Source organism: Misgurnus anguillicaudatus, chromosome 3 (assembly GCF_027580225.2).
Source record: "Misgurnus anguillicaudatus chromosome 3, ASM2758022v2, whole genome shotgun sequence".
Taxonomy (NCBI): domain Eukaryota; kingdom Metazoa; phylum Chordata; class Actinopteri; order Cypriniformes; family Cobitidae; genus Misgurnus; species Misgurnus anguillicaudatus.
This window is the reverse complement of record NC_073339.2, coordinates 34,685,815-34,701,634: the sequence shown is the minus strand read 5'-3', so window position 1 is coordinate 34,701,634 and position 15,820 is coordinate 34,685,815. Positions and strand designations below refer to the sequence as shown.

The 15,820-nt window shown below is 38.7% G+C and overlaps 1 protein-coding gene across 4 annotated transcripts in view; it reads right to left on the bottom strand.

Moving 5' to 3' along the window:
* The window catches only part of LOC129444791 (EF-hand calcium-binding domain-containing protein 6), a 47,818-nt gene that overhangs the window by 9,935 nt on the left and 22,063 nt on the right, over positions 1-15,820 (bottom strand). For 3 of the 4 annotated variants that reach the window (XM_073865460.1, XM_073865462.1, XM_073865458.1), the window contains exons 13-17: positions 7,872-7,971; positions 6,658-6,782; positions 2,824-2,934; positions 1,787-2,030; positions 1,503-1,675 (exon numbers count right to left, since the gene is read on the bottom strand). In XM_073865460.1, the coding sequence (XP_073721561.1) occupies positions 1,503-1,675; positions 1,787-2,030; positions 2,824-2,934; positions 6,658-6,782; positions 7,872-7,971 (753 nt within the window). The remainder of the gene's footprint in view (positions 1-1,502; positions 1,676-1,786; positions 2,031-2,823; positions 2,935-6,657; positions 6,783-7,871; positions 7,972-15,820) is intronic. The other variant, XM_073865469.1, reaches the window with a different exon arrangement.

The window sequence follows — 15,820 nt, the reverse complement described above, 5'->3', positions numbered from 1 at the left end:
GTGACTCAGGATGCTACTCAAATCCCTGTCGCACCGCAGAGCGCCACTAACATAGTTTAACATTAAATAACATCATATTTGTCCCAAATCGTTAGCGATTAACATTGGCTGCTAACGTATATTTTGTATTTTGAAGTAGATGCTATCTGACTAAGCTCACGCTATTCAATGTGCAGTTCTGGAGCCTCATGTATAAAACTGTGCGTAAGATCCTTACTAAAAGTCTGCGAACGCACAAAAGCCAAAAATGGCATACACCAAAAATTATGAAGACTTCTAAAACAAAGCAATGTTCCCTTTATAAATCACAGATCACCTGCAAGTGTGCGTACATGAATCATCCTAATATCCCACCCTGCAAGCCCATTCTACCATCAAGTTTGTTTTTTTAAAATCACAACCTTTGCGTGGGAACTGGCGTACGCACGTTTCCAGCCCCATTTCATGCGTACGCATGCTTTATACATAAGGCCCCTGGTGTACGATACCTCCAAGTTGTTCTAGATGCGACGCACGCTTCTCGTGCGGTGTGTGACCCCCTTTAGTATAATGCTTCATAAATTCTTAAAGAATTAGTCCATTTTCTTAAAAGAAAAATCCAGACAATTTACCCACCACCATGCCATCCAAAATGCCGATGTCCCTCCTTGTTCAGTCGAGAAGAAATTTTTGAAGAAAACATTGCAGAATTCTTCCAACTTTAATGGACCCCAATAGAACCCAACATCCAATACCCAACTCAACACTTAACAGCTTCTTTCAACGGAGCCTCAAAGGACTACAAACAATCCCAAACGAGGCATAAGGGTCTTATCTAGCGAAACGATTGTCATTTTTGACAAGAAAAACAAAAAAAATATACTTTTAAACCACAACTTTTCGTCAAGGTTTGGTCCAGCGCGACCTAACGTAAATGCGTAGTGACGAAGGGAGGTCACGTGTTACATATATAAAACGCACATTTGCGGACCATTTTAAACAATAAACTGCCACAAAGACATTAATTAGTATCAGTTGACATACAACAACGTAGGAACGGTCCTCTTCTAAGACGCTTGTAAACACTGGGGCGGAGTTTCGCGTTGGTCCTCTGTGACCTCTTGACGTCATGACGTATTGCGGTGACGTAGTGGGGTCAGCTGGCGCATCACGACCGGATCTACACGACGAGAAGTTGTGCTTTAAAAGTGTATATTTGTTACCCTTCTTGTCAAAAATGACAACCGCCTCGCTAGACAAGACCCTTATGCCTCGTTTGGGATTGTTTATAGTCCTTTGAAACTCCGTTGAAAAAAACTGTTAAGTGTTGAGTTAAGTATTAAATTTTGGGTTCTATTAAAGTCCATTAAAATTAGAAAAATTCTGCAATGTTTTCTTCAAAAAACATAATTTCTTCTCGACTGAACAAAGAAAGACATCAACATTTTGGATGACATGGTGGTGAGTAAATTATCTGGATTTTTCCTAATCCTTTAATACTGCTTGTGTGCGTGGGTGCATACCTGCCGTCGTGGTTAATGTCAAACTTCTTGGCCAATAAATCACACTCATACTGGCTGAGCAGAACACAGAGATTCATAAGGATCTCTTTGAATTCCTCTCTTCTCACAAAACCGCTTCCAGAAAAATCAATTTCGGAAAACTCAGTCCAGAGATCAGAAACACACAACTCCACCTGTTCGAAAAAGAGATCTCTTTTCACTGAAAAAACCCACACAAACCTCAACTCTACTCTTTCAAACAAAGAAGTACTCCCATTGCAAGGGTACTGCACGGCACCCCCCACCTTGGCCCGTAAAGAATCCACGAGTATATCTGAGACGCAGTTGAGTGTTTTGGAGAGGCGCATGAAGTCATTATCTCCGCGTTTGGGTGGATTGTGCTTGGCATTAGGGAAACAGCAGGATTTGGGCGACGGTCCAAAATGACGAATAAACTGTTGAAAGTCCACAGTTCCATCCTGCTGGGTGAACAACGAGGACCATAACTTCCTAACCTCTCCGCGAGTGACTTCGGGATGGAGCTCTAACCTGGGAGGGGAGAGAAGGAGAGCGGAAAACGATGAGAGGGAAAAGAATGGGATAAAGGAGAGACAAGTGTGAGTCATAATCTAAAAATGTAAGTGTGTGAGTGTTTGTAGGTATACGTCGATTTCCTAGAGGAATACAGACACTGTACCCCTCCTCTACACCCCCTCATCCCTTTAATTCAAGCTAAAACTTGGCAGCAAACATTACAGAAGCAACAGTTTCTCATACACAAATACACAAACATACTGTCACGCCTGAAGAACCCATTCAAGCTCAATAGGTTCAGGTTCAATAGACCGACCGAGTTTACAGTATTCATGCACTCTAAAAACGTCTTGGAAATGGTGGAGATCCTGAAATTCAAACTTTTACGTTGAATATAAAAGACAAAAAAAAACTGATCTTCTACTTAGGTCAAACTTAGGTTTAGCTATGGCACAGTTTCACAGACAAGGCTTAAACCTATAGTCCCAGACTAAAATGCAAGTTTGATGTGTCTCAAGATGCATAATGTGGCTTGTTGATGTTTGTTAGTCCTTTTTAGATGCCCCATATTAGGCTAAACGCTTTACTGTGACAAGTGTGCATTTGTATGTGTGTGAGCAAGCGAACATATAAATGAGCCTCCGCTGTGTAGAAATCAATGACAGAAGCAACAGTTTCTCATCAGACACACACTGTGGGAGCCAGAGGAGTTGGCACTGATATGTCAGCCAAACCCTCTGTGAACTGGGCTGCAGTAAAGCCTGTTAGTGTCACTAATCTCTGAGCTGGCGAGGCGAGTTCAGTTCACCTTGGACCGGTTGGCACCGTCTCTCTGTCTCCGTGCACCAGTGCCACGCCACAGATTATGCAAATCCACTCGCGATGCCCCCCATTCAGACCACGACTCCTTTTAGGCCCGCTGCCATATTCCAGCCCAAAAATGAATAGAGAGATAAAAGAGGGCGATGTGGAAAAAAGAATGAGAAGAGGGTGGGAGAGAAATCACAAAGAGGGTCAAAGGAGGAACTGGAAAAACAGCATGGGGGAGGAGGGAGCAGAGTAAATAAACAGATAAATAATTTATAGAAATGGAAGAGGTTCTCACATGGGGTAAACAGTTCAGAAGGGTTTAGTTTAGTGCACAACAACAGGTTTAGTTCACAGGTCGAGAAAAAGAGAGAGAAATCAGGCAAAAAATAAAAACAAGTGGTTAAAGGAAAGAGATGCAAGAAAGGAAAGGTGCAAGAAAAAGTGCTCCTGTATAGCTGTGAGGCATAAATGTCTAGTCCATGTAAACGTTCAGAGACTGATAAAAGGCTAAAAATAAATATGCTGTTAAAATATACAGTATGTGACCCTGTCTTGTGTGAAAAGTATTTTTTGTGATTTACTTTCTTCCTAAAAATCACGTGAAAATTTGTGAAAAACCTACGTGACTACGTGACCATGACAAAGATTGAAGTTAATGTAAAATCAAACTTTGATGCTCTTAACCTCATAAAAGTTAGATTATAAGATTTTGACCTGGATTTCACAGAGAGAGTCACATATTTTATCTTGAAAATAATTTTTAAATTTAAAAAAAAATTATGATTAAAACTACACTGTAAAAAAATTCTGTAGAAATTACAGTATTACTGGGTATTACTGGCAACTAGCTGCCAGTAACTTACTGTAGATTTTACATTTATGTTCTTTACTGGCAACAGTTTGTTCAAAGTTAAATGAACATGAAACATTTTCAGTCTTAAACTTCTACAGTAAGTTACTGGCAACCAACTGCATAATTACAGCTAATTTTTTTACAGTGTATAGATGGTTTCAGCAGTAACAACATAAACAAGCGGCTGTCGCGGTCCGCACGTAACTTCCGGTAAACTCCCCTAATAATAAATAACCACAAAGTACTTTAAACGTATAGTTTACTTATATAACAAGCAAAAAAACAACACATTGTTTACCTAGGAAACCAAAACATTTGTTATTTTTGACGAGGCATTTGTTCAAGAGATCAGTTTAGCAACTAGTCAGACCATTAAAAAAAACGAAACCGGAAGTAAAGTTCAGATCCAGACGTTTAACACGTGCAATAAAACCGTCTATATATTCAAGTGTATTTCATTATGGTTACAATAGTTTTACTGAGAGTTGTACAAAAGTTTTCAAAAACACGAGAAACCAGCATAATTACAAAGTCCATATTAGGGTATTAATTTTATCATCTGGGATATCTTCGTCATTGACCTGTAATATGTGCGTTGTAGACAAAAACACAGTAGTGAATAAATGACTTTTGAGGGAAATTTTTATAATTTTATTTTTGAAATAGTCATCATCACAATGCTGACGTGTTTTGAGTGGATGGATACTCATTGGCCCAAGTCAAAAGAGTCTCCTAAATTTATATGAATTTATTATTTCTGGTCTCATGATATGGCTTTATACAACCCCAAATCAGAAAACAGTTGGGACACTGTAGAAATTGTGAGTAAAAAAGTAATGGAATAATTTACACATCTCATAAACTTATATTTTATTCACAGTAGAATATAGATAACATATCAAATGTTGAAAGTGAGATATTTTGAAATGTCATGCCAAATATTGGCTCATTTTGGATTTCATGAAAGCTACACATTCCAAAAAAGTTGAGACAGGTAGCAATAAGAGGCCAGAAAATTTAAATGTACATAAAAGGAACAGCTTAAGGACTAATTTGCAACTTATAAGGTCAATTGGCAACATGATTGGGTATAAAAAAGCCTGTCAGAGTGGCAGTGTCTCTCAGAGGTCAAGATGGGCAGATAAACCAATTCCCCCAATGCTGCAGCGAAAAATAGTTTTCTGAGTTTGAAGTTATCATCATCTACAGTGCATAATATCATCCAAAGATTCAGAGAATCTAGAACAATCTCTGTGCGTAAGGGTCAAGGCCGGAAAACCATACTGGATGCCCTTGATCTTCGGGCTCTTAGACGGCACTGCATCACATACAGGAATGCTACTGTAATGGAAATCACAACATGGGCTCAGGAATACTTCCAGGAAACATTGTCAGTGAACACAATACACCGTGTCATTCACTGTTGCCAGCTAAAACTCTATAGGTCAAAAAAGAAGCCATATCTAAACATGATCCAGAAGCACAGGCGTTTTTCCTGGGCAAGGCTCATTTAAAATGGACTTTGGCAAAGTGAAAAACTGTTCTATGGTCCAACGAATCAAAATTTGAAGTTCTTTTTGGTAAACTGGGATGCCATTTCATCCGGACTAAAGAGGACAATGACAACCCAAGTTGTTATTAGCGCTCAGTTCAGAAGCCTGCATCTCTGATGGTATGAGGTTGCATGAGTGCGTGTGGCATGGGCAGCTTACACATCTGGAAAGGCGGCATCAATGCTGAAGGTTTATCCAAGTTCTAGATGCATATGATCCCATTCAGACGTCGTCTCTTTCAGGGAAGACCTTGCATTTTCCAACATGACAATGCCAGACCAAATACTGCATCAATTACAACATCATGGCGGCTTAGAAGAAGGATCCGGGTACTGAAATGGCCAGCCTGCAGTCCAGATCTTTCACCCATAGAAAACATTTGGTGCATTATAAAGAGGAAGATGCAACAAAGAAGACCTAAGACAGTTGAGCAACTAAAAGTCTGTGTTAGACAAGAATAGGACAACATTCCTATTCCTAAACATTGGTCCCTCCTACAGTTGTCCCTTATATGTACACTTAAATTTTCTGGCCTCTTATTGCTACCTGTCCCAACTTTTTTTGGAATGTGTAGCTCTCATGAAATCCAAAATCAGCCAATATTTGGCATGACATTTCAAAATGTATCACTTTCAACATTTGATATGTTATTTATACTCTATAGTGAATAAAATATAAGTTTATGAGATTTGTAAATTATTCCATTACTTTTTTACTCGCAATTTCTACAGTGTCCCAACTTTTTCTGATTTGGGGTTGTATGATATTCTGGTCTCATGTTATGGGACCTGCATCAATACAAAGTCATTTTTATCCACTTTATGTGCTAAGGAAATTCATGAGAGAAATTGTGTGGGACAAATTTAATATAGTTTAAGGGTTAGAGGTTTTGAAAACAAAAAACTGGAGAGTGAAGAAAGTGTAAAGTAGCCAATATAAGCCTACAGACTAATATCTTCACCGTGCCAACAGATCTCACGTAAAAAATGTACTATACTTCGTCCTTTAGGGGACAAAGGGATGCACGAGCTCCGTAGGAGCCTGTGCTGGGACTTGGGTGGACATTGCAGACCACTCATGACCACAGACAGAGATTTACCAATTTGGCATGGGTGCTATAGACAATGATGAGGAATGCAGTCTACATTCCACTATATATTTGCTGTGTGTGTTTGGACACAACCATATAAGGCATTTTTCATAGTTTAGTTCTGAAGCACTGACCGCAAACACAGGTGCTAATAAAGACATTATGCTTAAAAACAAATCAACGACTTTTTAATGCACATACTGTATTTACTGGCTACTGTGGCTGATTTTCAGATTAATAGACTAATGATATGCATGGCATGTGTTATTTTAATTTAGGATATGAAAAAAGTCTAATGTCTTTGTGCGTGCGTGCGTGTGTGTGTGTATAATAAACCTTTTAAGTAACCGGTACATGTCTTCTTGTGTGAGACGCCTGGTATTCTTCTCATCCAGCTCTTCAAACTCTCTCAGTAAATCTTTGTAACGGCTTGCCACCACACTCCTTACCAGCCTAAACAACTGAAACATTAGATTCATGATTCAGTAGACACACTTCTGTTAGATGCTCATTGGGAAATGATTATATTTTAATATACTGCTTATTTGTTGATGCTAGGTTGTTTCAACACATGGTTAGGTAAAATATGGACCCAACCGTTGGTTTAAATAAACCATATTTGACCCAACTATGGGTTAAAACATCCCAGTGTAGCAACCTGGAGCATTACGAAATAAAATGTAGGACGTCTCTGTAAACAATATGTCAGAGAGGCTTTAAAGGCGACTCATACAATCAGATTTTATTATTTGTTTAATATTTTCACACAAATGTATAGATAAAGACATACATTAAGACAGGACATACCAGAATTCATAATCTTATTAGAAAAAAAACATATTAAATTACTAAACCAAACTGATCTCACAGAAAGTCATGTTATAGTCACCAAAAATATTAATTTATTTGTGTCCATGGCACGAAATCCAGCTTTTTTGTGCCTTGAACTTTTCGTGGCACTCGCATGAATTTCTACAAATAGTTTTTCGTGTCCATGGCATGGCTTTCTTTTTCGTATCATTTTATGTATTGTTTTCTCATTGTTTTTTTTCCTATTTTCTTACCATTGTCGGTTGGGGTTAGAATCCCTTTCTGTTACATTTTTAGACGTCCTAACCCAAACCCCAACTCTAGGCGAGAATAGTTTTAAAAGCAAAAGAAAAACATGGAGAAACCAATACATAAAATTACATCCTAACCCAAACCCCAAATCTAAACCCAACCCCAAGCGACAATGATTTAAAAATAGAGGGGAAAAATGAGAAAACAATACATAAAATGACACGAAAAAGAAAGTCGTGCCAAGGACACAAAAAACTATTTATAGAAATGTGTGCGAGTGCCACGAAAAAGACATTAGCGCTCAAGGCACGAAAAAAGCTTAATTTCGAATTTATTAAATTTTTCGCGACTATAACACGACTTTCCATAAGATCATGTTGAACTAAACAGTTTTTCATAGAAACTTGAAAATACAGTACTAGAAGCAGGGGGATTTTATATATTTATATGATGGATGGAAATCATATCTTGTAACCGTCCAATCATACCTCAAGGTCACTTCGATTTTGTTCCACTAATCCCTTCTCCTCATCTGAATCATTAGCGGCAGGCTGAGCAACTGGTTGGAAAAGGCTGGGAACTCCTTTCCTAAAGAAGCGAAAAGAGAAAGAAACACAAAGTCTTTCAGGCCATTTCTTTGGTGTTTAGATCAAACTTTGTAAGAAAAATCGCTTTGTGCTTCAGAATTCCCAGAATTCCAACAGTTTTCGCTTGAGTGGCGAACGGGGAGAGCTACAGGACCTGACACTAAAACTCTCCAACTGACCGCTTTGAAAGCAACTGGAGTGGTCAAACCAGGCAGACACCTGATGGTCTTGAAGTCTTAGCTGAGCTATGAAGAAGCACATGAGAAAAGCTAAAGGCACAAAGGCCAGCCTCGGCTAATGTGTTCTCTGTGCGCTCGGATGAGTTGATGGGGGCCAGGCTCGGCTGAGCGGATAGCCGTAGCTCTTTTGTGCTCAAGAGAGGACGGCCACACCCCAGGCTTTGGGGAAGTGTCCTGGGCCATCTTAAGGCCACAGTCCGAACGAGGCGGGCGGACCGCTGGCTTGAGAGGTCACGGGTAGAGCAAAGAGTGCCGAAGTGGATAAAAAGAGAAAGAAAGAGCAGGGAAAGAGAAAGATGGTGGGATTTAAAAGACACAGTTGGTTTAAATGAGAACCTTCTTAGGAGTTCAGAGAGATAAATAGAAATGACGCTGACTGCAAGAGGCAATGTGTTTGTGTTTGTGCATAGTCAATGACAAAGTTGTTAGCATGCCAAAGACAATCTGCTCTTTTTAACAGCTGAATGGAATTCTTTATTTCACACGTAATGCACCAAAAAACGCCTAAAATATCCAGAAAAGACACTGCAGTCTCAATGCAGCATTATGAAGATAAACATTTTGGCTCAAAAATGTTTTTTTTTTATAAACATTTACTTATGTGAATGTTTTTCCTGAAGATCTGTGTGAAAGGTTACTTAAAATGGTACCATATAGAGTATTTGCATTTGCCAATCATTAACTCATAAGATAACTATATAGAGCTTAATACTGATCACCGATCATAGCCAGAGGTTAAGTCTATTAGCGGACCTGTTGGATGACTAACAGGAAACTGAGGGAAGAGACCCCCTGACCCAGCCACGGACAACTCAGCAGGACTTCCATGTCCAACAGGCCTTCCACAAAACCAACACAGCAGGATGTGACATTGACGCAAAGCCAAAAAACCGACACACACACACTCCAAGTAAACCACAATAAATTAAAGATCTATTAAGTTGGATGGAAATTTACACTGAAATGTCCTGATTGTTCCCTTGCTAAAAAAAGCTAAATTTAATTTATAAACTGAAACGTTTTCAACTGATTCTATGTCAAGCATTGTTACAAATTAAATATTTTGAGTGATTTTACAAGTGTACAGAAGTACGGGAGATTGTTGTAATTGAAGATACTCTTGGTAACAAAGCAAAAAGGCTAGTTATTTTAGTCATCAGCATTGAGTAACATTTGCATTGGTGTCAAATTAAGTGCAAGTTAATTCACATGTGAGTCTTTTTTAATCTTTTTTGCTTATAGGGGGCACCTTTTTTTAACCATTTTTAAACACTAATACAAATCTGGTATTGTGAAACACACATACAGTACTGATAAAAAATAATGTATAAAATACAAAAAAGTTATTTAATAAAAAAACATTCTTTAATAAAAAAATATTAAAATTAAAGATTAAAATATGACTTTTTCATAATATAGATTTCAGTTTATTAGACAATTTATAATTTTTAATTAAATTAAAAATGCAACTAAGAAAGCTCTTAATCCCAAATTTAAGCTGTAAAATGACATAAAAATGATACCTTCAAACATGCTAGATATCACACAGACTATCATACCTACTATTTTGCACTTAAGGGTTGACTGCAATGTTTATTATTAAATGTTTTAAATTATTTTGTAGACAAAAATATAATTGTGCTAATAATTTCCCTAAATATTTCTTTCATTAGAAAACTAAAACTTTTTCAAATGAATGTTTTATAAAATGCGTCACTTACATGACTCCATAATAAAGATCAGAACTTCTTCAATACTGTTTAAAAACATCTCAATGTGAGACCTCAAGATGCTTGATATAAAGCCAAGAAAACATTTTTACAAATTCTAGGCATAGAGTAACTACACTAAATTATTTTTTGTTCAATCAGCTAAGTTATTTGAACTAACTATTATTTATCTTGACTAGAGATGAGTTGTTATAGCTTATAAAATAAAAAGTTGTAGCAACTTATCTCTTGTTTTGTGTCAAATTTCTATAAATAGTTTTTCGTGTCCGTGGCACAGCTTTCTTTTTCGTGTCATTTTGTTTTCTCATTGTTTTTTCTTATTTTTTTTACCATTGTTGCTTGGATTTAGAATCACTTTCTGTTACATTTTTAGACATCCTAACCCAAACCCCAATTCTAACCCAAACTCCAGGTAAGAAAAGTTTTAATACTGGAAGAAAAACATGTAGAAACAATACATAAAAGTACATCCTAACCCAACCCCCAAATCTAACCCAACCCCAAGCGACAATGATTTAAAAATAGGAAAAATTCGAAATTAGAAAACTAATTTTCTAATGCATAAAATGAAACGAAAAAGAAAGTCGTGCCACGGACACAAAAAAACTATTTATAGAAATTTGTGCGAGTGACACGAAAAAGACATTTGTGGTCAAGGCACGAAAAAAGCTGAATTTCGTGCCATGGACATGAATAAATTAATCAGAATTGTCATGACTATAACATAACTTTTCGTGAGATCATGTTGCGTAAATTTGAGTTGATCAAACATAAATTATTTAAGGCAGCAGAGAATTTAATACAGCGAAGCAAAATATTTTTAAACATAGTTTAATTGATTTTAAATTTACTTTAGTCACAACGTAATTTTCATTGTTTCAGTTGTGTTACGTCGGTTAACTATTCTAAATCAAAAATGTCAAAACGTCAAAAAAAACTAACAGAGAACAAGTAGTGACTCTAAACCTTAGTACATGTTAATTCTTCCAGCCTTCAAATCAGATTCAGAGCCATCAGCAGACCCCATTTCAGCCTCAGACGACTGAACTTTGCAGAGGAAAGACATTGTGTTGTTTTAACAGACGAGGGGTCGGTTAAACTTCTCACGCACACGCTATTCTCCACAAGCAGACATTGAGGGATTTGACATTAAAAGAAGAGAGATCTTGAGGGAGGACCGAGTCACTCGCAGAGAGAAGATACCCACAGAGATAACTGGTGAATGAATGGGCAGCTTATTTCTCTTTCATTTCATCTCGTCTGAGGATGTGTGGAGGAGTGAGAGAGGGAATAAGTAGATGCACATTTATCACATTTGAAACTGTATTGTTCCCTTTAATCTTGGCCACCGTCTGAGAGAGGACAAGTGTGAAGGATAAAATGTGTGATGAGATTACAGATACTAATTGTAAATAATCTAACCATAACCCACACTCTAACCATATTTGTACAATAAAAATATTTTTTGTTAAGGTTTGTCAGGTTTTGCTCACTTTTGGGAACAAATTTTGTCACTTTCAAATCTCAACATCAATGATTTTATATGTATGCATATCTCATTCATAGAAATGAATCACATTGTGCATTCACTGTGTGTGTGTTTATGCGTGCATTTGTGTGTCCAGTGTTCCCTACAGCTGCAGCTTCAACGGATTACCCATCATCCACACGGCAACATTACACAAGTCGGGCTTTGAACAAAAGTCATGGCTGCTATTAATGAGATGGTAATCCCGGGCACCACTACCTCCCAGATCTGCTTCCACTGACAGGGGAAGAATGTCCGAACGGCCTGCTCACAACACCCAGCACAACACTGAGGCCATTGTCACCAGCACTGGTCTGAGCCCTGGACCCAGCTCAAGAAGTTATCCCCTTCTATCCCGATCCTGTCCCCACACCCCCGTCTCAACCCCTTCACACCCCATGAATAAAAATTAAAGCCCCAAATGGGTGGAGGGAGGAAAAGAAAAAAAAGAGTGAGATACGAGAGAGAAAGAGGAAAAACTAAATGTTTTGGCGGAGATTAGGGTGGGATATCTGGGATTTTGACGTCTGAGGTTCCCACACGAAGATCCGACAACTACCCATCCCACGACTGCCTGATCTCACTGTCTCTCATCACATGGACCACACAAACTGTGAGGGGCCCGACAACCACCAGCCCGCTTTGAGACCACTGGGAGAGACAGAAGAATCAAGTTGAACTGAGGCAGAAGAAATTTACTAAATACTACTCTAATAACTAGTACAAGCACCATTGTCACGTCAATGCATACTAATATGCATGCAGGAACGCAAGAAGTAGATAAAACACAACTGGGGTATTGCAGCGATCTCAGTTGTGTTTTTATGGCCTTTCTGCAAACCCTTTTCTGTCACTGTAGTGGTACCCTCAACGTTCTAAAAAAATCAAACACATTGTTTTCTATGAGTATACGCACACCAGCGCTGCCAGGTGGCACCATTCCGCGCCGCCTAGCTGTGACTCAGGAAGTTGCTCAAATCCCTGTCGCGCCACAGAGTGCCACTCACATAGTTTAACATTAAATGAAATCATATTTGTCCCAAATCATTAAAGATTAACATTGGCTGCTAACGTATATTTTGCATTTTGAAGTAGACGCGATCTGACGCTATCGGACGAAGCTTGCACTATTTAATGTGCACTTCCGGTTTACAATACCTCCGAGTTGTCCTAGACGCGACTCGATGCGACGCTGAGCTGCGCGGCTGGTGTGCGACCCCCTTTAGGGTACCACCCCAGCAAAAGGTACAGTTTTCTACTTTTTCCTGACAGTACATGTATCTCCTTAACGAGTGTATATTTGAAGCACATGGAGACTTTGCTTGTTTCCTTCTCAGATTTCCCCCAGTATTTCATGTGTCGTTTAACACATAAACTGTCCTTTGTGGTATATGTTAAGTGCCTCATTTGTTTCTCATTTGTTTGTACCTTTAGTTCTCCAGCTGTATGAAAAACATCCAAAACAAAGGTGATGATTAAATGTCCCATATTGTCAAATCTGAAATTTCATGGATTTTTTCATGATAACTGGGGTCAAATTCACACAGCCTGCTTGAAGTAGCTGGGATTTTTCAGAAGCCATTGTGACTTCTTTAAAAACGTGACGTCAGGAATACTCACAACCCCGAGCACCGTAACCGTCCACTGCCCCACCCCCTTTTGCCAGACAAACCCCCCAAGGAATATCACAGCGTTTTGAGAAAATGCTTTTTAATTGATGGATGTCAGGAATTTCAATCAGTGCAGAGGCTTCTGAAAAACATTAATATATGAGACCAATTGTTAATGTTCATTCCGAAATTCCACAACAATTAGTTCGACCTTAGCCGTCTGTTCTAAATATTTCACAAGTGACTGCTTCGACAATGTGGTACAGTTCAGTGCCGATTTCTCCAAGAATCTGCTCATCAAAGATTTTGCAGTCCCTACTTTGTTGGGTCCAACCTCAAATCCACAACTCGTAAGTAAACCTGCTTTCAGGACCAGCTGCCGGTTACTGACAAGGTGCGCACGTGACAATCGGATGCGATTTATCGTGCAACCCTACTTATATTGTGTGAAAAGTTTACTTACAGGTTTTGGATTTGAGGTTAGACCCAACAAAGTATGAATTATTCTTTCCTCGGCATTGATGAGTTCACTCGTCAATAAAGAGAAAAACGCTTCCCTGCCAATGACGAGTTTTTCCGGTAATCCGAATTTCCGCTATTATCCACCAAGGTAGTGCTCTTACCCAACTTATAAAACGCGGAAGCAACCCAGTAAAGAACAGTAAGACTGGCGGAGAAAGATACATTATGGAGCCAGAGAAAACTGAAATTAACATCAAAAACACCAAATTTTGAGCAAAAAGCTAAGATAATTCCATTTTTTACAAGGACTTTAGAGATCCCATTCAGCGCGATCCTCAAAACATACACAGAGTTCTAAAGCTGCATTCAGACTACCAGCGACTAGCAGTAGTAGAGCGACGCAATCTCATTCATTTCAATGGAAACTTGGCGCTTCCGGTGACATGGGGCATGTCCAGTCGTGCGACAAAGTTGAGAAATGTTCAACTTTATGCAAATTATGAGCGACTTTTGGGAGCGACTACCAATGAGAACAAAGCAGTGGAGTTTAAGTCATCCGTCTCTCATCAGTTACAGTCAAAGAGTTCACAGTTATGCAACACTAACGTGATGCTAAGTTGATGCTTACGTGTTGTTTTGTAACATTACAGTCTCAGACGTTGTTTGTTTTCCTAAGTTACAAACACATGCCCTGTTGGTGTCTGTTTTTTATTTGTATTTTTTATTGAGTTTTGTTGAAATCTCTTAGTCTCTGTCTCTTGGTTTACTAACCTAACATTTAAGGGCATTTTCCCAGACAAGGTTTAGATAAATCCAGGACTAGGCCTTAGTTGTATTAGGACATTTAAAGAGTAACTAAACCCTAAACCAACATTTTTGTTAATGATCTGTAAGAATGATGCTTTATTAGTGCTGTTCATTGATTTGAGTAACTTTTTTGACATTTGGTTATAAAGTGTTTCAATGCTACAATATATGGTGTAAAAACGTCTGAGTGCTGCCCTCTTCAGGTTAAACGATGGCTACTGCAGTTGAATTTTCCTATTGGATGTTGCGGTATGTGACGTAAGCAGTATGACGTGATGTAAGCAGGTTCAAGCTCACCACGCCCTTGTTACGATCTCATCACAACCTTGGTACGAGCTTAGTTCGTCCCCTCTATCTACGTTGGGGTTTGCCCACTTTTCTTGCATTTTTCAAACATTGCCAGTGGGTGGAGTCGTAAACTGCCCATTAGTGTACAATAACTAAAATTTAGTGTATTTCCATGGGTAACGTTATGTATTTCACTCATAAAACAACAGGCCTATCAGAAGAGAGGCTCATGAATATTACTGACCAAAACAACCTGTTTTCCCACTAGTGTATAGTCCTAATCTATATGTTCGCAAGATGCATCCTAGATTATTATATGACACATTTGTGAACACTAAGGGCCCTATTTTAACGATCTGAAACACAAGTGCGAAGCGCAAAATAACTCTTGCGTCAATCAATAAGGGGTTGGTCTGGTTCATTATTCATAGGTGTGGTTTGGGCATAACGTCAAATAAACCAATCAGAACGTCGTCCAACATTCCCTTTAAACGCAAGTGCGTAAGTTCCTATTATTATGACGGATTTACCAGGCACACGCCAGGAGCGGTTCACAGCCGAGGAGACCGACGTTCTTGTAAAAGCAGTCAAAGACAGAGAAGTTGTTTTGTATGGGGATGGGAGAAATCCACCCAAATCAGCGTAGGTTAAACAGGCGTGAGAGGAAATAGCCACAATTGTCTCATCAGCTGGCATCCCCAGGATGTTGCCCCGCAAGCGCTACAATGATGTCAGAAGACGGGGAAATCCCAAGCTTGCCAGCATAAATAGGGCACGCCGTGTAACGGGAGGTGGATCTGCCTCTACACACGACCTGACGCCAGCAGAGGACATCGCTGCGTCCACCCTCACCGCTGAAAGCCAAGAAACGCAAGCAGTCCCAAAAGTACCCCAAAGTACACTTTCAAATCAAATTCACATACATTAAGGTTTCTTATGAAAACATTTTAATTATTATTTACATAAAATAAACGTAATACAGCCACACAACAAACTTATGAAAATATTTTAATCGTTATTTGCATGAGAATTTTTTAACGCAGCCACACAAAATAAATAAAAACTATCACCACAATGCTCACCACAAGGATTTCCCTTATCTCATGTGTTAATATTTTTTATTGTAACAATTTATGATTTGCAAAAATAACTGTTGCATCTGTGTCGATTAGATAAGCAAAGTGTG